Source organism: Penaeus chinensis, chromosome 8 (assembly GCF_019202785.1).
Source record: "Penaeus chinensis breed Huanghai No. 1 chromosome 8, ASM1920278v2, whole genome shotgun sequence".
In the NCBI taxonomy this organism is placed as follows: domain Eukaryota; kingdom Metazoa; phylum Arthropoda; class Malacostraca; order Decapoda; family Penaeidae; genus Penaeus; species Penaeus chinensis.
The window spans coordinates 12,905,611-12,928,110 of NC_061826.1; the positions used below are offsets into that span (position 1 = coordinate 12,905,611).

Below are 22,500 nucleotides of genomic sequence, written 5' to 3' on the forward strand. Positions count from 1 at the left end.
TTTGGAAACCTGTAATAATTAATCATATTTTCAAAACCTAAGCCTGTCATTAACCAGCTTGGAAAAAAAAACATCATTGTTAGGAAATAGTAATTTTATATGAGAAAATATTTTCCTTTTGCCTTTTTTCCCTCAATGTCACATCTGCAGAGAGACTTATACTGGCGCTTTCTCTCTCAACTATTATCCTGGCTGAGGAATGAATTAGTATGAGGTTTGGGGATAAAGGGGGGAAGGTAAAGAAAAAGATGCCACAGAAACAACTTTATGAGTTTAGGGTGCCGTCTGAGAAGGGAACCCCTGGGCCTATTTTTGCTTGACATATCCATTGCAAATTTATTGATTTATTGATTTATTTTATTATTTAACACATAGATGGGTCAACAGGAAGTTAGTCACCAAGGAGTTAATGACTTGTTGTACTTGGTCTCATCTGTTCTTAGTTTTTCTTGATTTTTGGAAATATTTATTGAGATTTTTTATTCCTATTATTTTGTTAATAAAATATAAAAAACATAATTTCAATGATATTGATAATAATGATGATGTTGATGATGATGATGATGATGATGATGATGATGATGATGATGATGATGATGATGATGATGATGATGATGATGATGATGATGATGATGATGATGATGATGATGATGATGATGATGATGATGATGATGATGATGATGATAATAATAATAATGAAGACGACAAAGTGCTTGTGGAGCTATCCATGTGTAAAGAAAATTAACAGATTAAAACCACAGTTAATTGGCGTGTCTATGTACTCTCCTGACATCGATGGGTTAATGAAACACTCTCAATACTACCTTAGAGATATTGGATCAGCAATAACCTCAGTGACACTGTTTCATTGCAAGATCTGCATATCCCTTCGGAGACCACATATTCAGTGGGTTAATCACAAAATCAGATAGGAAATATAAGCAAAGTTTGAAATGGAGATACATGCAGAAAGAAAGGAAGAGATTTGTTACGAGCAGAAAAGATTTAGACGAGGTTAGTGTCATTAGGTGTGAATTGTAAGGAGAGATTTAAATTAGTGGCAGAGGTCACATGTTACAATAAAAAAAGTTTGTGAATCTAGTTTTTTCAGGGAGACGTAATATATGTTTTTTTTTTTTTTTTTTTTTTTTTTTTTTTTATTATGAAAGAAATAGATTCATGGGTTCTGCATTGTCTCGAGAATTAAATAATCTAAGAAATTTTAATAGTTTCTGCATCGTGTAAAGTTTTACTCATTTGTTGAAAATTATGGTCTTTTAAGAAAGTTTCCCTTTCAGTCTGTTTTCTATGGGTAATTAGGAAACCCATTTTCTAATAACAAGGAGGGGAAACTTTTTTATTACAAATTTTATTGTTGTTGTTGTTGTTGTTGTTGTTGTTGTTGTTGTTGTTGTTGTTGTTGTTGTTGTTGTTGTTGTTGTTGTTGTTGTTGTTGTTGTTGTTGTTGTTGTTTTTATTGTTATTATTATTATTATTATTATTATTATTGTTATTGTTATTGTTATTATTATTATTATTATTATTATTATTATTATTATTATTATTATTATTATTATTAATATTATAATTATTGTTATTGTTATTGTTATTGTTAGTATTATAATTATTATTATTATTATTATTATTATTATTATTATTATTATTATTATTATTATTATTATTATTATTATTATTTTACATTTATTAAACCCCTTTTTAATGATTGTTCACATTTACAGGTAACCACCATCATGCCAACACCTCAGGGAATCAACGGGTTGTACGATTTTCGGCGTGTCACCCCAGACGACATCGAAAAACAGACTGATGCGCTCATCTCACAACAACGCGCATCGTATGACGCTGTTGGCTCACTGCCATTGGACACTGTTAGCTATGACAATGTCATTAAGGTAAAGTGGTAGATTTTTTGTAGATTGCCGATGGAAAATAATTTGTGTATTTTTGCTCAGAAGACTTAGATGATAGGGTTAAATAGCATTTAGATTTAACAATATTTAGCATAGGCTACTTAGGCTGGGCATCATGGGCAAAGAAATAAGTGATGCTTACATCTAAAACTATGATAAAGGATTTATGTGATATACATAAACCATTAAATCATGAACTGAAACCCAATCATAGAAGGTTATATGTATGGAAAAACTGAAGCTAAAATTGTGTATCTAAAATTTTGACAATTGCTGTTTTAATGATAAGTTATAATGCCTAATAGTTTGCCAAAATATTTTGATATTTGTTACAGAAATTAGCAGACCTGATGAACGAGCGCTCAACCTTTGGGTCACCACTCGACTTCCCCCAACATGCTGCGACTGATAAGGCTGTCCGTGAAGCTTCAAGCAAAGCTGAGCAGAAGCTTGAGGAGTTTGATGTCGAAATGAGGTATTTCCTTTTTTTTTTCTCTCTCGTCTTGTTTTATTAGCTTGTCTTTTTGTTTTATTGTTTTTTGTATTTTTTTTTCTTATGCTTCGATTTGCTACATGCAACTTCAGCTCAAACTAAAGCATGTGACACAAGGTTTGAAATAAAGAAAGAAAATAAAGAAAAGGAAAAGGAGAACATTGTTATAATCCTCATAAAGAAGGAACAGAATACATAGCTAGGGTCCCTGTTCACATAACCTGAGATTTGTAACATTGTGTTGTGTATTGTGTGTGTGCTGCTGGGAAGTTGCAAGGTATCAACCATCCACATTGGTGAGAGAACTGTGTAAAAAGCATGACCTATTTTTGATTTCTTTGTGGTATTTTAAGCAGCAGCATTAGATAAGTCTTAATTTGGTGTGGATAATAGTGTCACTGTGGACAGATATTTAAAAACTTATAAACCAAATTTATCATCCTTTTGACTTGTTGTATGAAAATACTGTGATTTATTTTTGTGTGTAGAAATACAGTTAATTTGAATGTTTCATTTTATTTGTTATGATGATTATATGAATATGTGTTTGTACATAATTCCTGCAGTGTGATCACTCTTATTCAGTTGCTAGTGTCATTACTTTGGTTAAATATTAGATTAAAATCCCTGATAATGTATGACTTGAATTCCCTTAACATTTTATATTATCAAGGTTTTGGGATCTGGGGTGTACTGTTTTAATGAAAATGATTTTTTCTTGTTCATAGAGGTTTTCATGATATTGAATCAGTTTCCAGTTAGAGCATAGACTGGTATTTTGTCCCACTGGAATGCAACATTGTTAACTGACTTATTGAAATAATTGTTTTAAGGAGATAAACATCTGTAGGATGCAATACTGGCCTTTTATTTTTTTTATCTTTTCAAATACTTTAATTTCATAATTTGTGATTTTTTTATGACTGTGCTTACAGAAACACATTTCTGTAAGTTTGAAGTCAGTTTAATTCTTTATGAAATAATTTTGATCGTTTCAGCATGAGAAAGGACATATTTGACCGAGTGGTAGCATTTAAGGAAAATGTTGGAGTTGAGGGCATGAGCAGTGAGCAGAAGAGGCTTGTGGACAAACTCATTCTGCATGGAAGACGCAATGGTAAGATGTTTGCAAGAAGGCTTATATGCAGGTTTTGTGTAATTTTTTTTTATTTATCTTTTTTTAAAGGCATTTTTAGCTGATAGGATCATCAAGTTGTGAGAAAGCATTGAAGAGAAATTTTAAATGATTCGTTCCCTCATAGGTCTCCATTTGTCGAGCGAGATTCAGGACCAGGTGAAGAGCATCAAGAAGCGCATGTCAGAGCTGAGCATCAAGTTCCAGCGCAACTTGAACGAGGACAATACCAAGCTCTTCTTCACCCGAGAGGAGCTGGCAGGGATGCCCGACGATTTCATTAACGAACTTGCCCAGGTAAATCAGAGGACTGGCTGACATGATGCTTGTGCTTTGGGCTGTAAATGTTTTGTAAGAATTTCAGTGCAATAGTTTTGTATTTCTTTAAACAATAAGATATCACTTCTTAGAAATTTGTTTTCTTATGCGTTCAAAGATTTGCATATGGGCAAGAAAGAAGTGAATATGTTGTATTACTCTCATAATTTTGTTTTACCTTATTTAAAGGGTTGATTTACAGGGTATTTTTGTGGGTTGTGTAAAGGGTACAAATAAGGTTTTAAAGTTTGCTGGGAGTTTGTAGCTGTGATTGTGATGGACCAGCAGGGTAACATGTAGCAGCCATTGCATTGAGTTCAAAAGAAGCTTTATTTGTATTTTCTATCTCATTTGTGTTAGACAGGCTGTAGGTATTCTCCTGTATAGAGTGCATATACCTAGCCTATGTGGCAGTAATTTTGCTTGTTTCATATTTTCTTTATTCTAGTATCATTATTATGCATTTTTTTCTGTTACTGTAAAATATGAAAAAAAGAAAAAAAGGGGCCCCAAAAAAATTTTTTGGTTTAAAAATTTTTTTTTAAAAATTTGGGTTTTTTTTTTGGGGGGGGTTTTTTTTTGGGGGGTTTTTTTTGGGGGGGGGGGGGGGGGGGGGGGTTTTTTGGGGGGGTTTTTGGGGGGGGGTTTGGGGGGGGGTTTTTTTTTTGGGGCCCCCTTTTTTTTCCCCGGGGCCCGGGGGGGGGGGGGGGTTTCCGGGGGTTGGGGGGGTTTTTGGGGGTTTTTTTTTTTTTGGGGGGGGGGGGGGGTGGGGGGGGGGGGTGTGCGGGGGGGGGGGGGGGGGTTGGGTGGGGGGTTTTTTTGGGGGGGGGGGGGGGTGGTGTGGGGGGGGGGGGGGTGTGGGTGGGGGTGGGTTGGGTTTTGCGTGTGGGGGTGGGTGTTTTTGGGGGGGGGGGGGGGTGTGGTTTTCCGGGGGGGGGCCCCCCGGGGGGGGTTTTTTTTTTGGGGGGGGTTTTTTTTTTTTTTGGGGGTTTTGGGGGTTTGGGGGGGGTTTGTGGGGTTTGGGGGTTTTTTTTTTTTTTTCGGGGGGGGGTTTTGGGGGGGGTTTTTTGGGGGGGGGTTTTTTTTTTTGGTTTTTCCCCCCGGTTTTTCCCCCCCGGGGGGGGGGTTCCCGGGGGGGGGGGGGGGGGGTTTTTTTGCTGGGGGCCCGGGTTTGGGGGGGCCCCCCCGGGGGGGGGTTTTTTTCCGGGGTGCGGGCGGGGGGCTGGCCGGGCCCCGGGGGGGGGGGGTTTTTTGGGTTTTTGGGGGGGGGGGTGGGGGGGGGGGTTTTTTGGGGGGGGGGTTTTTTTCCCTTTTTTGGGTGCGGTTTTTTTTCCCCTTTTTTGTTCCCCGGGGGGGGGGGGGGGGGTTTTGGGTTTTTCCCCTTTTTTTTCCCCCCGGTTTCTTTCCCGGGGGGCCTTCCTTTTTTTTTTGCGTGTGCGTGTGTGTGTGTGTATGCGTATGCGTGTTATAGTGTGATAGTGTGATAGTGTGAAGGTTCAAGTGTGTGAGTGTGTGATAGTGTGAAGGTTCAAGTGTGTGATAGTGTGATAGTGTGAAGGTGAAGGTTCAAGTATGTGAGTGTGTGATAGTGTGAGAGTGTGAGAGTGTGTGTGATAGTGTGAGTGTGTGTTTCACAAAAGGTAAAGGCATTTGTCACAGATATGATCAGGTATTTTCATTCTGATATTACATAGAGAAAACTTATTATAATTTTTTTTAAGGGAAATTGAGATAGAATTTTAGCAGCCATTGTCAGTCGTAATTGTAAGCTCTTCAGATAATTGTTATTTGAATTTTCAGTTACTCGGAAGCATAATGAGAAATTTGTAGGTTACATTTTAATAAGGGGTCTTTAAGCTTTAGTAATGTTTTATGAAAAAAAACAACATATATAGGATGTAACACCTAATGTAATAAGTGACAAGCCTAGGATCATACACAATTAAAAGATACTGTAGAACTGCCATAACCTGGAAATAATTTCAGATGCATGGAAGAGAACACGCCCATTCTGGAGGAACTGATAACCCTCCGTCAGAAGGAGGCTGACCTTCTGGGCTACAAGAACCACGCTGCGTATGTCCTGGAGGAACGCATGGCCAAGACCCCAGAGAACGTTGCCGAGTTCCTCTCTGGCCTGTCTGAGAAGCTTCAACCCCTGTGGAAGCAGGAACGACAGGACATGCTGAAGTTGAAGAAGGACGAGGTAGGCTTGGGTCTCCTCGTCTCGTCCTTCTGACGTGCGTAGTTGTACACTCTTTCATCCGTCCACTCCATTCTCCGAGTTGTTCTTCAGTACACAGTCGTTCGCTCTTTCAGTTACTCTGTCATTCCCACACACTCATTCTCTCTCATTCACACAATCAACCACTCGCTTGCTTTCACTCGTTAACTATCAGTACTCACTCATTCACACACTTACTAATTTACTTACTTATTTACCTATTTACTTACTCACTTACTCACTTATTCATTTACCCACTCATTTATCCAATCCCTCACCCCCCCCCCCCCATTCACCCATCCTCTCTCCCTCACTCACTCACTTACTCACATACTTACTTACTTATTAATTTACTTATTTACTTATTTACTCACTCACTTATTCCCTTACCCACTCACTTATCCATTCACCCACCCTCACCAACTCATCCACCTCCCTTCCTCATTCACTCACTCAATTGCTCACTTCAATTACCCTCTCATTCTCTCAGTCACACACATTCACTTGCTCAATAGACTTGCTCTTTCATGTATTTCCATAGGGAGGAGTGTTTGCACTACCAGATGAAAGCATGGAAAACCACTTGGTCGTGTACGCATTTATAAATAACCTGCACGCTCGAAAAAAAAGAGAAAAATAAGGGAAAGTAGATATTGGCATGCATTATATGGCATGATTTAAGATGTAATATCCCTTTGAAATTAGGATAATTGTGTATATTTAGATACAGGAATGCATCTGTAAAGGAGGCCATGTATTGATTTGCATTCTTTTTTTTTTCCAGTGTGAGAAATACAGTTATGAATACTCCGGCAAGCTAGACTTCTGGGATTTCCGTTACTACATGAATCAAGTGGAGGAAAAAATGTTTGCTGTGGATCAAGATGAGGTTGGACCATGGTTGTTATTGGATTTTTTTTTTTTGTGGTGTAGCTATACATACACTTACATATTCACATATTACTTTTGCCATATTATAGTTAAAAGCTTTAGTATTCGATTGTTCTTTCTCTTTTTCAGATAGAATATGTAATTTCAATTTTTGTTTTTTTCCCACGTGTTGCAAAGAGATATTGCTCATATCATGTTGGCCCTGTATAGTGTGATAGCCCCTGTTCTATCACTATAGAATGGGGCATGTGGTAGGCCTGGAGATGCAGTGCTTATTTATGAACTAGCTACTCTTTTTGGCACATTGTTTGCCATTTTGTATTATTTTACCCTCTGCATAATTCTCATTTTCTTTACTTTTGTCTTCTTTTCACGAACAGGTGCGTCAGTATTTTCCCCTGGACAAGGTTACCTCGGGCTTATTGGATATATACCAAATTTTGTTAGGCCTTAAATTCACCCAAGAAGTTGATGCAGACACATGGCATGAAGATGTGAAACTGGTAAGTTTAGAAAAATGTTTACTAAATACTTTGATATATTTTGATGTGCTTTGTGGTAAAAGTTGCCACAGAATCATTTAGAACTTTATAATTTCAGCCACCCATTGTCTTTTCTCTTTTAGTATCGTGTGAATGACGCGGAGACAGGGGAGAAGATGGGGTACTTTTTCCTTGATTTGTATCCTCGAGATGGCAAGTTTGGTCATGCTGCTATTTTCCCCCTTCAGCCATCCTGTGAAGGGCCCACAGGAGACCGTCAGGTACAGTTGGCATCAGGCCTTTTTTTTGCTACTGCTGGTTTTTATAGTTCTTGCCCTCGAGCTTCATATCCTCATTTCATTTTTGCTTTTCTTTCTTTTCTTCCTTCCTTCCCTCCCTCCCTCTTTCCTTCCTTCCCTCCCTCCCTATTTCCTTCCTTCCTTCCCTCCCCCTCTCCCTCCCTCCCTCCCTCCCTCCCTCCCTCCCTCTATCTTTCCTTCCTTCTTCCTTCCTTCTTTCCTTCCTTCTTTCCTTCTTTACTTCCTTCCTTCCTTCCTTCCTTCCTTCCTTCTTTCCTTCCTTCCTTCCTTCCTTCCTTCCTTCCTTCCTTCCTTCCTTCCTTCCTTCCTTCCTTCCTTCCTTCCTTCCTTCCTCCCTCCCTCCCTCCCTCCCTCCCTCCCTCCCTCCCTCTATCTTTCCTTCCTTCCTTCCTTCTTTCTTTCTTTCTTTCTTTCTTTCTTTCTTTCTTTCTTTCTTTCTTTCCTTCCTTCCTTCCTTCCTTCCTTCCTTCCTTCCTTCCTTCCTTCCTTCCTTCCTTCCTTCCTTCCTTCCTTCCTTCCTTCCTTCCTTCCTTCCTTCCTTCCTTCCTTCCTTCCTTCCTTCCGTCCTTTCTTCCTTCCTTCCGTCCTTTCTTCCTTTCTTCCTTTCTTCCTTTCTTTCTTCCTTTCTTCCTTTCTTTCCTTCTTTCCTTCTTTCCTTCTTTCTTTCTTTTCTTCCTTCCTTCCTTCCTTCCTTCCTTCCTTCCTTCCTTCCTCCCTCCCTCCCTCCCTCCCTCCTCCCTCCCTCCCTCCTCCCTCCCTCCCTCCCTCCCTCCCTCCCTCCCTCCCTCCCTCCCTCCCTCCCTCCCTCCCTCCCTTTCCTGTTATATTCTCTTGGGTTATGTGGACTAAGGGAGAAGCAGAGGATGATCATGACCCTGAGCAGTTTCTCCAAAGTCTTTGGTTAACTGCACACAAAAAGGATTTTTTCCCTTTTGTATTATTTGTCACAACTTTATTTAATTTTAGACCTCACTTCTTTACACTAAGTTTTTGGCTCAAGCCTTGGTGTTATTGGGCTTTGGTTATGTTCTTCAAGGCATGCTAAGTGGTGTAGAAAAGCCATACATCATAATACAGAGATAAGCCTTCCATAGTTGGTATAAACTTGTGATCAGACTTTCGTAAATAAGTCTTGTAGGAAAGGAATGCCCGGCAAACAAATTAAATTGCTTGGTTAAGTGAACTGATTTCCATATTGGCCTACATTGCTCTGGTTTTATGTCTTATGAAATAATAACTACTTTAGATAGCTAAATTCCATTTTAACTCATATAATCCAGGTGACTGACCCTAATGTTATGAAAAAATTTGGCTTGCGGGCTGGGTGACGCAAACATGCCACTAGGAATAATTTGGCTGAGGGCTGGGTGACAGGAACATGTCATGAGAATTTTGACTGAAGGCCATGAGTGTACAAAACTCTTGGAGAGTGAATAATCTCAAAGGGTATTTAGGAAGGGGCTCTTTCATTATTCTCATTGGTAAATGAATGTGGAATGTACCATCTCTGAGCCATGACTTTAAGAGCACCAGCTTGTGGCAGGACACTTTATACATGCTCAGGATCCTATTCCAGCACACTGTGACTGGCAGTGCAGGTTGTATTACAGAAAATTGAATGTAACAAAAAGATATAAAAAATTACACAAGTAGAATGTTATCTATTGTTATTATTATTACCTCCACATACACACACACTCCCCCCCCCCTCCGCCACCACACACACACACTCACACACACACTCCTCTCCCCCATTGTGTAGATTATCTTTTGGATGAATTGAGTTAGGTGATTTCATTTTCTCACTGTTGCTGGTACATGATAATAGGGTGTGAATCAGCAAAGAAATAGCCTGGCCCTGTGGTGTGTATTCCTATGATCCTAAAGGCATTTCTTCCATATAGAAATTCTGGTGTTTATGCGAGATATTTTAGAGGGTGGTGCATATTGTTTTTACTTTTCTTTCTTTTTTTCAGTGCATTAAATCCATCATCTTGCTTACTCTTGGTCTTTTTTTTCCTTCTTTTTTCCCATAGTTACAAATAATCAGCTAAATGATATTCCTAAAGAAGTTAATAATGAGTTTTGCAAATTGAACTGGACTTAAATCTCATTATCTCTTCCTGTAGTTGGAAAGTTCTGTCAGAATGTTCCTGTTTTGAAGAATGTTATTCTCTCTTATGAAGAACATTTCACCATTTATAAACTTTATGAATGTTAGTGTGCTTGTATGACTTCTTTTTAATGTTTCCTCTCCCCAGGTTGCAGTCTGTGCAATGATGTGCAATTTTACTAAGCCTACCAAAGACAAGCCTGCTCTCTTGGACCATTCAGAGGTTCGTTTCTGTTTTATTGTGTATTTTTCTTTGATTGCTTTTTTAAGGGATTATAAATCCAATTTATAGATATTTTAGAACATGATTTATGAATGTAATGTATAAGAAAAGAATAAGTTTGAGATTTGAATGTAGTTGACACTAGTGGAACCCAGTAAAACTGTCCCAAGTGTGTAAAGCCACTGTAATATATTCAAGAGAGGTGATAAGTTGTAAATTGACATTTTTGTTAACTGGTATGTTTAAATCAAATACAGTTTTCAGTGGGTGCACTGAATCAATTATTTCTGGAGCTCATTTTATTATCTTATTTTGACATCTGCATATCTTCCCCTAAAGGTTGAGACATACTTCCATGAGTTTGGTCACGTGATGCACCACATCTGTTCTCGTGCAACATTTGCCATGTTTGCTGGAACTCGTGTGGAACGAGACTTCCTGGAAGCACCATCGCAGATGTTAGAGAACTGGGTTTGGGAGAAGGAACCTCTTGCCCTTATGTCTGGTCATTACAAGGTAGTATGAGCATGTTGTCAATCAATTTAAGATGGAGATAGGGTATTTTAAGAAAGACAGTGAGGTATTTATGTTGTATAATAAAGTCTTAGATATATTTGGTAATTATAAATTAAAGGAGGCCTCCAACTTTTTCCAATAGACTGGTGAGAACTTGCCTGATGAAATAGTAGAAAGGCTGCAGAAATCACGAAAGGCAAACGCTGGTGGATTTAACTTGCGTCAGATCATTTTGGGAACCTTTGATCAAGCAATCCATACAAGAGGGCAGGCAGACACCAAGTCCTTGTTTGCTCAAACATATCGTGATATTATGGACATCGAACCCATTCCAAACACCAACATGCCAGCCAACTTTGGTCATCTTGCTGGTGGTTATGATGCACAGTATTATGGTTATCTGGTAAGAGACATAAATTTAGTTAATCGAAAACAATGCTACATCAGCTAGTTGGATAAGAATTTGTTGAAGATTGCAAGTGTAAACAGAATGTATTTCCTAACTTCAAACTCTTGCACCCACAGTGGAGTGAGGTATTCTCCATGGACATGTATGAGAGTCGGTTCAAGAAGGAAGGCATCTTGACCCCTGCAGTTGGAACCGATTATCGTACAAAGATTCTTCAGCCGGGTGGATCAAAGGATGCTGCGGATTTACTTAGAGATTTCTTAGGTCGTGATCCAACACATGATGCTTTCCTGCGCAACAAAGGCCTGCAAGTCTGAATTTGAGAGCAGCTGAATAATGCAGTTTTGATGCCATTGTAAGTTTAGAAGTGTATAGTCCTTTTTTTGAGTTGGGTAATACAGATTTATTTTTTACAGAATGTCATGTGTAAAGTTATTTAGAAAAAGAAATTGAAATTGTATTTAAGTAGCACCAGAATTTGTTCTTTAGTACATGGGATGAGGAGTAACATTGTTACTCAGGATTAATTAGCAGTGTAAAGAACTGCAGTTACATATTATATTAATATGAAATTCAGAGGAAACTCAACGAAAACAAATTATCACTGTTATGTCAACTGTTTTATTCAGTAGTCTACATTCACAGGCGTTGAAATGAAGTATTTCTGTATTATCATTTGGTTCATTTAAGATAAACAAAAATACCAAATGATTGCCAGTATGTATATATATATATATATATATATATATATATATATATATATATATATATATATATATATATATATATATATAATGTATGTATATATACACACACACACACACTTGATTATAATATTTATATACAGTAAGACCTTTATTCTTAAGACCATTACACAGATACATGGGAGCACAGATTATAGTTGATACCAAAATATTTATTACAAAAGAAAAGGTCAGTCTTGTAGATAATCCCTTCCTTTTCAATACAATTTTTTTGTTTTTTATTTTTGGAGACGCTGGTACCATATGCAGAGACTAGTGACTGTGACGAGTGCAAATGAGTAGCCAGAGGTGTGGCACTGGAGACAGACATGGGAGCATGGAATGTCACATTCAAGTTTACTGTGATTTTCATTTTTGAAGGTAATCCCTATACTAGCTGTTGTATTTCAGACTTTCTGGAAGGAGATGGATGATTATTTTAGTCCCAATATGTGGAATAACGTCTTTATTCATCAGAAGTATTTAAGATCATTTGTGGATTTATTAACCACTAAAAACTCCCAAAGAGAATGAGGTCTTGTTGTATATATCTGTGTGTGTATGTGTATATATATATATATATATATATATATATATATATATATATAAATTTATAATTTCTATATTTCTATATATATATGTATTTATATATTTATATATTTATATAGTTATATAGTTATATATATATATAGTTATATATATATATAGTTATATATATATATATATATATATATATATATATATATATTAATATATATTTATATATATTTATATATTTATATATATTTATATATTTATATATATTTTATATATATATTTTATATATATTTATATATTTGAAGTATAAAATTTTTAACTACTATAGTAAAAGATAATCAAGAATTCTAATGATTTTGATGAACACAAAGTTAACTAACATATCTTGGAAAGGAAATATCAAAGAGGTTTAAATTTTGTATTAAATGTACTTAACACCAAAAATTCAGTGTCATTTGATATGAGTTTATTGTTGTCAATGCTTCATCACAAGAAAATTCACTGCCTGTCTAGTCATGAATGTAGCAATTTCATCTCCAGTGATACTTACGGGAGAATCATCTTTAGCATTGCAGTTATCGTCAAATTCTTGTTCCGTCTTTGATCATGAAGAAAATGAGATCTAGGCAGAAAGAGGTAAACTCCCATTCTTATCGTGGCGGTGTTACTGAATATGGATTTTTTATTTATTTTTTTTTTTTTCAACTAGTGTGGTTCGTCAATCCCTTGCTCAAATGTATTATATTTCTATGGAAATTTGCTTAAAAAAAATTGTAGTGATTTTAATGCAGTCATAAGCAGCAGTTTATGTATACAGTTTTAAATATCCTTGTGTTCAAGATATTTTGGCTTGTAATTTTTATTGTAAGTGGTTGTACTGATAAAGATTTTAAGATAAAGTGTTATTGTAGATCAAAGTGAGGATAACTGTGCAGCTGTTTCTTGTTTATTATAATTGACAACAGGAAAGCTGGAAGGCAATTTTTCCAACTCCATGTATGATGCAGTTCTTCCTAAATACGTGGATTTTGTCAGCTCCAGTCCGCAAATCTTGGTTCTTTGCAAATATAAACTTTTACTGATGTTTTTGTTGCTAAACATTTTGTTAATAATTGACAAGTTTAAATATTTTACCTTTCTTACATCTAAATAAAAAAGTGTTTTATTGTTTAATGTATTACTTTTCATGCTGTATCGTCGTTACAGATACATGTGGGTGTACATGTTATTTTAATCTGGTGTACTGTAAAAAAGGAAAAGGGAGAAAAATGACTTGCATCATGTGAGCAATAGTACAACAAAAGTGAAATTACTGGAATGTAAGATGAAGTGTTACATAAAATCAGAATTAATGAAATTATACAGGGAGATGAAATAACTAGGAGTCACTCATGTGCTGTTTTGTCTGCTTCACATCAGACATGATAACTGTGTCCATGCAAGCAAACTGTTTGCGGACACAAGTGAGAATTATAGACTGGAATGAAAGCACTAGACATTGCCATGCCCAGTGGACTGATGCCACTGCCAGATACATAATATTCAAGGTGTATAGTCTAAAATCTACAAGACTGACTAGCCTGACACTGCCAGGTGGACACAAATACATCTGTGTCTACAGACTTTCTTTGGTGACAGTGTCTGCCAATGTTTTTTTGTTGTTGTGGACAGGGCTAAAGATAACTCCATTAGAAGTGAATATTGAGATTCACAGAGCATGTGCTTTATTTTTTTTTTTTTTTTTTTTTTTTTTTTTTTTTTTTTTACCTGAAGTTACATCTCCCCTAGAATGTAATTTAATGTTTAAATTTGTATATAAAATAACAAATTTTTAAAAATTATATTTCTCATCACACACAGCTCTCCAGATAATTTTCAATTATAAGTGACAACTGGAATGAAAGAAATATATATTTTTTTTATAACCTAAGAATTTGAATGTTAACATAAATAAATCTAAAATAAGAAGACAATGGAAAAACTGAAAAATAAAGAATAATGAATGCCTGAGTGCCTACAAGCCTTTATATCCAGGTAACAAAATACTTGTGAAATATAAACAAAATGATCTTGCATAAGATCTGTGAGATCGAATTCATTCATTTGAATTTGCAGCGCATATGTATATTTTTCTTTCTATGAAAGTAATATATATATATAAAGTACTTTTATTTATAACCTCAAGATTACTGACAATTATTTGGATACAGTTCTCATTCTGGGTACTAGGAACCATTGTTGTTAATTAAATATATATTTTGTTTACATTATACATTTTCCAGAAATGTAGGATAAATACTCTGAGATTTTTTAAGTACCTGGAAAGTGTTCAAATTTCAAAGAAAAACCCATTGGATGTGAGTGCCTAACTGTCCCAAAATCCTGGTTTAGGCTTACTTGAGTGGTGACTCTCCTAGGTGTGTGGCTTGTAGGCCTGAACACTCATGGTATGAAGACTCTTTGCCTTCCCTTTGCAAGGTTATCTTTTTCTGGGTAAACATTTTTTTTGCATAAACATTTTTGTTATTGGTGTTATTTTTTAATATTTTTGTATAAAATTTTCTGTAACACACCCTGCATCCCAGTCTCAGTGGGCAGGAATAAGATCCTGAGCCTGGAAATAGTGCCCTGGCTTATGGGTGGTACAGTTCATCTTTGTATACTAGAGGAAATAATGCTGTACCCTCTTCTTGCTTTGTGCAGTCATAGCGAGTTATTCCCATTGCCAGATTTTTCATGGTTGCATATTCCCGTCATTTGGGCCTCAGTCAAGGGATAAGGCAAAGATCGTACAAAAAAGAATTTCAACTGAAAAGAATTTCCCCCAGCTTTTGAATATTATATTTAAACTTTCAGTATATATTCATGTGAGAAGGAAATGAGGAAAGGTAGGCTGGTCTGCCCCCCCCCCCAAAAAAAAAAAAAAAAAAAAGTAGTAGGATGAGGTTATATAATAGTAGTTTATATTTTTTAGCTAAATGGCAAAATGTTTTATGTGCATTTTGTGATTTTTATAGTGCAAAGAAAGATCATGACAAGTTGTGTGATTTTGGGGCACTCAAAAAGGAAAATACTATTTTCATTAGTATGAATATCACCTCTTTATTCATTTTTAACCTTCTGAAAAAGTTTTTGATTAATGTGCAGTGGAGGGCTCATATATAAATGAAAATACAGTTTATTCTATGTAATAATGTATTTTGCTCACACCTGGGTATCAACATTGATAAAGTTTGTGTAAGCGCCTGCAATGCAAATAGACAGGCACTTAAATACATGACTTGCCAGAGGAGTTGTACATACATGTGTAACTGAAATACAAAAATACACAAAAATTCACCCATAAAGTATTACATCTCAAGAGGCATTTGAACTAAAAAATTTCAGAAATAATGCAAATGGTTGCTTCAGTCATCTTAATTACTTAAGGTATAACCATGAAACTGGGAATTACAGTTCCTTGGTCTCTCACAATGACTGGACATGAACATTAATAAACAATTATGAGCCTTACAATCTACTGTTATTCAATCTAGAATGGCCACTACAAATGGCCTTGGCTTTAACAATATTCCTCCCTCAAATCAATATACTACCTCAATGGAATGTATGTATGGCATTATCTAAACCAATGCAAGAACCATTCTACTTTTTCAAGAGATAAAATCATAAAATCTACCAGTATACCTGTATATTTAACCTTACTTTATACAGTTCTGTCAGTTAAAATAAAAAAGCACTAACTGGTTCTGCAAAATTCAGATTTTTTTTCTGACAAGTTTCAACTGTTCCAGTATACACCAGCAATCATAAACTTTTACACAAATCATGGGTAATTTACCACATGCTGGTAACTATGGCAATGATCGTAACATAACCAGCAACGATAGGTCTCAATAAGGAAAGTTCTATTCTTTCTCCAGAACTCTGTCCCTGGAATGCATTTGACATCCATGGATTTGACCTACACTATATTCAGAACTTGAAACATGCCGTAAATATTTATCTTGTATTCAACATCCTGTAATTCCTACATACAGTTCTCCATGACATACTGGTAATAATTTTGCAAAATGTAAGGAAATAAGAAATAAAAACAAATGGTTATTTCACAATTTACACAAATGCCACTAACAATGTGATGCTAATTCAAAATGATCTAATTATTAAAGAAGCAAGTACACAGTAGTACTAAATTAAAAGAGACATTCTTTACTTAACTATAAATAGTTACTGGCATATTTGTTAAGATCCATAGTTGCTGATGTGGCTACATGTATGTTACTGTGCTGTGTGGACTTCTCCTACAGTGACCCAACCTAAGTTTTTTCACATTAAATTGTCAAGAAGCTATCTCAACACACCATGTTTTCATGCCTTAAAATTCTAGCATTGCAAATTGTCATACTATATATATATATATTAGTTATTTATATTATTTAAATAAAAAATACTAAGAAAAGAAAGATGGCAGAAATTCAAGTAGCTTTCACGATCTGATGAGATGCTTCTTATGAAAAATATATAAATAAAATAAAAATAACAATGATCAACTGACTTTGGTGGAATATGTGCCCTCTGTGGGTCAGTTTAGGAGGCTCAGGTGACTGACCAAAGTGAACACTACAAATACATAGGTTCTATTTTACACCTAAGGCTTTATGTATGTGTTATTCACAATGGGCACAAGGAAATATGGTATTATATGCTACAGATGGGAGCTACAAGCAAAAGAAACAAGAGTGGGAATAATACTATTCCCAATCAATGATGTCTAATCTGACCTACAATTACTTATGGCTGCCCTTTTATATCCATGCAGACCTGGAGATCTTGCAAGCTGACTAAGCTCCTTGTGCTCACTGATTTATATCCCTAAGTATGTAAAGTTTCTCCAGTCAAGCACTCATAAGTACATTATGTTAACGACTAGTTACTTGGCTATATGCGGTAACAAGAAAACATTCACTCACAGTCAACAAGATTAGAAGTAGCCTATATGAGTTCAGCTGAAGAGGTACAGTAATTGTTTTGAACAAAGCTGAGAGATTGAATGACCAAGAATCTTGTCACACACAAGATAAAAGAAAAGAAAAGAAAAGAAAGTGTGTCTGTACATATATACATACATACATACATACATACATACATTATATATATACATATACATACACATATATATATGTGTGTGTGTGTATGCTTATATATACAACACAGCTGACAGTGAGGTTAAAGTTATGTTTCACCAAACATACTTAGCTAGTTGTTCTGAGTGCTATACTGTGACCTTAACTTGACAGTGTTTGATTAGTTTAAATTCTAAGCATAACTTTTTTCACCATATTACAGAATATTCATGAACTTCTGTTGAGTCATCTAATTAATATATATATATATATATATATATATATATATATATATATATATATATAACCACTATGATCATTCACTGTAAAAAGGTAAAAATAATTAAGCTCAGCAACATGGGCCAAACACAGATCAGTCAACATCCAACAAATAGCATGTTCCTGTGACAATAATGATAAAGCAGAGAAAGAGATACAGTTGCACTAGGCCACATAAAACATTCACAAATGTACATCAATGTGTTAGTGGTTAGCAAAATTTCTACGCAAGCAGAGGCACAACTTGATCCCCTGCTGATGATCTCTTCCACGGGAGTACCGAGAAGCGGAGGCTGTCTTCATAAAGTAAGAATTCCAAGAATTCCTCGTGTTATGCACACTTAGAGCTTGCTAAAGAGTGGCCAGAATGAGTTCTTAAGATATTCTTACGTTTATAAACTCAACCATACTGAGTACGTGCAGAAGATTTGTGATGCAAGGTAGTCTACACACAACCAGCCAATCTGGGCCCTGCTGAACGTGCGTACACCAAACCAGATCCAAACACCAAGCCACACGCCCACATTACTTGGATTAATAGGAATCCCCTTATAGTAAAATCCAAACCATCTCCATTTTCTATGTCTATGATATAGCTTTCCAGTCTTGTCTACAATATATCACTTGTGACAAAATTATATGTCAATCTGTAGGAAAGTGGCGGGTGACTAGAGAGGAACTTAGGAAGTCAGGAAATATGATGCAATTATCAGCTTAAGGGAGTCTACCATTTCTACTGAAGTCAAAAAATAAAAGATGCCATATTGTGCATGGCTGTATGGAGGGCATATTAGGATATATGATTTAGGTTGCTCTCTAGATCATTTTACTTTGTAAATTATTTATTGAAATGAATTCATGCTGTTGCTTCTGATACCAACTCATCAAGCATATCAGTACAGCTGTTTTTGTTAAACTATTAGGACTGTAGCAGTTAACCATGTTGGCTGAATGGCACTTCACTTCTGAAGCAGAAAACTGCATATTTCATTGATCAGTTTAGGTACTTCCTAGTTCCTCTACGCCATCATCTTCCTCATCCCCTACTCCCTCCTCCAGGTCAACTCCACCCTCTAAATCCTCTTCCTGAGGAGAGAGATCTGGAGGGAGTTGGAGGCGACGGAGGGCATCCATGGGGGACATGGGCGTGGCTGGTGTGGGAGGAACCTTCATGAGGGCTTGAGTGGTTGGAGAGCGATGGAGAGTGCTAAAGGAGTGGGGAGATTCACACGTGGGAGAGACCAATGCCTGCACCTGTCGTGAGGAAAAGGGACACCCTGACACAGTCGGGGAAGTGGAGCCTCCACCAGGGCTGGTCAGGTGGCGGTGCGGGATGACCTCACGCTCTGCAGACTGGGCCCAGAAGTCCTGTCAGGTTAGTAGGTGTTAGTAAGAAGGAGTAAGTAGTAGGTTATGAGGATTTCAGTTGCTAACTATTAGTAATGAGAGCAGTAGTGATATTTTTACTACACACATAATATGTATATATGTTAATATTCAAACCAACCTTATTAGAGAATGTTGAAAGAATCTTCCCATGTGATTAGGAGATACACCCTGAGTCAAATGTACTAATCATATAAGAAAATAAGATTATTCAAAATAAATCTGTATATCGCCCAATATCATTAGGAAGAGGAAAGTCAGAAATTCCTTCACCATTAAACACACACGCACACAGAACCCATTATCAAGTCCAGCTAAAATTTCTACACAACCAAAAACAGCTAGAAATAACATGTACAATACAATTCTACATAACATACAGTACATGTAATACACAGCCTTGCCATTATAAGTGTACATCTACATCACCTACTATAACTTGTTAATGTAGTTAATGAACCACATCACTGCATCTCCAGAGGAGTGAAGTGATGCGTAAACAAGTGTTAGCACTTTATTCCAGATTAAAAAAGATACAGCAAAACCTCTTTATGAACCCAATTTCAACAGCATAATCTGCATTCAAATTATAAATAGAAATAGCAGGTGATTATCAGTAACTATGTGAAAGGAACTGATAATACTACAAGACCTAACAACATTCCTTGACATAGGATACAGGAATATCTATAACAGGACGGCTTATAGTCCTTCCATCCCACATGGTCAAGAATGTACACAGTTGTACAATATCTGGTAATACCATATGGCAATTGATGTAAATCCTAAATGAAAACTACGCCAAAAATCTTTAAATTCTTTCATCAGTAGAAAAATAAAACAAAAAAAAACACCACCATATTCACACCACCTCATGGTGCTAAATCTGGAAAAGGATTTTGCCTCTAAAGCATTATAAAGAGCTTTCACTGTACCCAATTCTCCAGACAAATAAATAATATAGTCTTCCATTTAACCAATTTCTTTTTGCTTCCACGTTCTTATCTCATCCTGTAATTTTGTAAGTTAATCTCCGCATTAAATTTTAGATCTGTATAATAGGTGATATTCATTGAAAAGCCACTTTTTACACTAAAGTTAGAACTTACAGATCGTGCAAATTGCCTCCTTCGCATGCCTGGCAAAGAAGGCCTGACAGACAGGCACTAAAAGGATGCACATACACTTTGTAGCCCAAAAAGGCAGAGCATCAAGTGTAAAAAGAAACTCAAATAAAACTGCTGAGCATAAAAATCAAACTCTACAAGCTTGTTTGAAATTTTTTGCTTTTGTTTTCCTCTAAAATAGGCAGTCTGACCAGTTATAAAAACAATTTCAATTATATTTTCACATATACAAAATTATCCAAAATACACCATACACAGGTACTTCTAAGATGTGTTTTTCAAACTGAGAATGGAATTCTTGATGTTTATGTATGAGAGAATCTATGATCTTGGAAGATATCACACAGGCTTCTCTTTTACAGGTCAGAAACACCATGGGCTGAATAACACTAAAAATACCTTTTCAGTGTTAGGGATTGTTAAGTACATCATAAAATTTTTGAAAAATCGTCATTACAAAGCAATCATATTCCATGTTGCTCTTATCTAAAATCAGTGCAATACAATAAGGTGTACTGTACTGAGGAATATCCTGGTTGAAGTCAACAAGTTAACTTCAAGCCATTATGAAATAAAAATTTATATATCATCGTATTCTCAGAAACTATAAAACTATTACAAATCTAGATCTCATTATATCCACTTGTGATCACATATGGTATTTCTAACATGTTTCACTGTAAGGTATTTTCACAAAGAACTGTCTTCATTCACTTGAACAATTAACAGCAATACATCCTTAAACTGCCATGTGCTAAAAATGTGAAGAAAGCACACAGTGGACTCCTAAATAGCAGAATTCTCTTTGCTTTTGAACAAGATCAGTGAATCTGTCATAGCACAAATCTATAAAGTTAAAATCAAGCTTTGATGCTCATGTCACAGCTGCAAAATGACAACAGTACTGCTGACCAGTCAATTTTTGCATGGCTTTCAAATGCTTCCATTTCACTGCATGAAACTTACATTAAAATTGCAATGAGAACTGGCGCATCTGAGGGGGAAAAGTTTGACTTCCATTAGCCCCTAAATCTTTTGTTTTTTGTCATCTTTTTTAATGTCATTTAAGTACAACCTCAATATACATATAGATCTAGATTCATGCCATTCATGTAACATTATCTTCTTCAGATTCAAGTCTACTTGATATTCATTCTTAAAAGTGGCAACAATACATACAACTAACAAACTCTACCAATTGGTAACACAGTGCATAAAATCAATTCCTAAAAATCTACACTGATAGAAGACATAAAGTAAAGTACAAAACCAGAATGACTAAGTGCACAACAAAATTATATGTGCTTAACAAAAGTCTGTAAAACTTCCAATTCCAATTTGATTATCTTTAGGCTGCTCACTCTTTTATTAGGATTAAATAAAATAAAAAATATTTTAGAAACCACTGTCATACATACTGTCCTCAGCACTATGCAGGGTTTGCAGTATGAGAAATAATTCTCCAACAACACACACACACACATAACTTGAAAGTATCACTGTTAAATGAACTGTTATCTTATGCCAAGTCCTAAGTCTCTTCACAAGGCATGTCACTCTACATCACTGAGGTCTTGACATGAGTGAAGTGATTACCTGCAGAGGTGAGTCCTCATCTCAAGACTCTGCTGACCGAGCCTTCCGTCCAGTGATGGAACCAAACATGGAGCGCAGGGTGGAGGAAATGCTGCGGGGGGTTCCTGCTCCCCTGCCACGACTCACGCCTGGGTGGGCATCCAAACACTTCTGGTATCTCAGCTGTGGGGAATTGTGGAAGAGTTAATAGTGGAGTTTGAGATGAACACCTAATTTGTACTTCAATTCAATATAATGTTAAAAAATGAATGTCTTTGACCAGCAATTGCAGACATGTACAATGATGAGACTGCTACATGTGCAGTTTCATTCATATGATAATGTACTGTATATACCATACTAAGCAGAAACAATCAATTATACGGTTTAAAATTAAGAATAACATTACTGGATTTTTAAATAATATAGACTATTGTTGCGTAGGGTGTAAAATATCTGAAGTGGCCATTAATCATAAAATTCATTTATTCAAACTGCAAATTCATATTTACAAGTACACATCGACAACCTAATAGCTCACTGAAAGCAGCAGATACAGCTACCTAAATAGTGCATTTTCTTTTGCTCACCTTGCATGCAGCCTCAATGGTCTTGCAGAGAGCCCCAGTGGATGGCTCACAATAAAACACATAGGCAATAAATTGGTCCTGG

At 36.2% G+C, this 22,500-nt stretch overlaps 3 protein-coding genes across 3 annotated transcripts in view; 1 reads left to right on the forward strand and 2 right to left on the reverse strand.

The window, feature by feature from the left end:
* The window catches only part of LOC125027779 (thimet oligopeptidase-like), a 14,869-nt gene extending 2,508 nt beyond the window's left edge, over positions 1–12,361 (forward strand). The window contains exons 2-16 of the mRNA XM_047616916.1: positions 1,740–1,913; positions 2,267–2,406; positions 3,423–3,541; positions 3,687–3,872; positions 4,067–4,080; positions 5,421–5,447; positions 5,678–5,703; positions 5,864–6,083; positions 6,886–6,990; positions 7,373–7,495; positions 7,618–7,755; positions 10,056–10,130; positions 10,470–10,646; positions 10,789–11,049; positions 11,172–12,361. Of these exons, the coding sequence (XP_047472872.1) occupies positions 1,740–1,913; positions 2,267–2,406; positions 3,423–3,541; positions 3,687–3,872; positions 4,067–4,080; positions 5,421–5,447; positions 5,678–5,703; positions 5,864–6,083; positions 6,886–6,990; positions 7,373–7,495; positions 7,618–7,755; positions 10,056–10,130; positions 10,470–10,646; positions 10,789–11,049; positions 11,172–11,372 (1,986 nt within the window). The 3' untranslated portion in view covers positions 11,373–12,361. The remainder of the gene's footprint in view (positions 1–1,739; positions 1,914–2,266; positions 2,407–3,422; positions 3,542–3,686; positions 3,873–4,066; positions 4,081–5,420; positions 5,448–5,677; positions 5,704–5,863; positions 6,084–6,885; positions 6,991–7,372; positions 7,496–7,617; positions 7,756–10,055; positions 10,131–10,469; positions 10,647–10,788; positions 11,050–11,171) is intronic.
* Positions 12,362–15,512: 3,151 nt separating this feature from the next.
* LOC125027758 lies at positions 15,513–21,273 on the reverse strand. The gene is made up of 2 exons (XM_047616895.1): positions 21,220–21,273; positions 15,513–19,108 (listed from the first exon to the last, which is right to left on the reverse strand). Exons 1-2 carry the CDS (start codon positions 21,271–21,273, stop codon positions 18,740–18,742), a joined length of 423 nt encoding a protein of 140 aa, XP_047472851.1. The 3' UTR covers positions 15,513–18,739.
* Positions 15,513–22,500, reverse strand: part of LOC125027757 (protein Fe65 homolog) — a 169,313-nt gene continuing 162,325 nt past the window's right edge. Inside the window, 2 exon segments of the mRNA XM_047616894.1 lie at positions 15,513–22,011; positions 22,419–22,500. The exon segment at positions 22,419–22,500 is cut by the window's right edge and continues 98 nt beyond it. Of these exon segments, the coding sequence (XP_047472850.1) occupies positions 21,871–22,011; positions 22,419–22,500 (223 nt within the window). The 3' untranslated portion in view covers positions 15,513–21,870.

Excerpts from the sequence above, each read along its gene's own strand:
- LOC125027758 (XM_047616895.1), bottom strand. The coding sequence starts at position 21,273 with ATGGAAGTCAAACTTTTCCCCCTCAGATGCGCCAGTTCTCATTGCAAT. Across the intron at positions 19,109-21,219 it reads GTTCTCATTGCAATTTTAAT|GACTTCTGGGCCCAGTCTGC; the intron begins GTAAGTTTCATG and ends CTAACCTGACAG.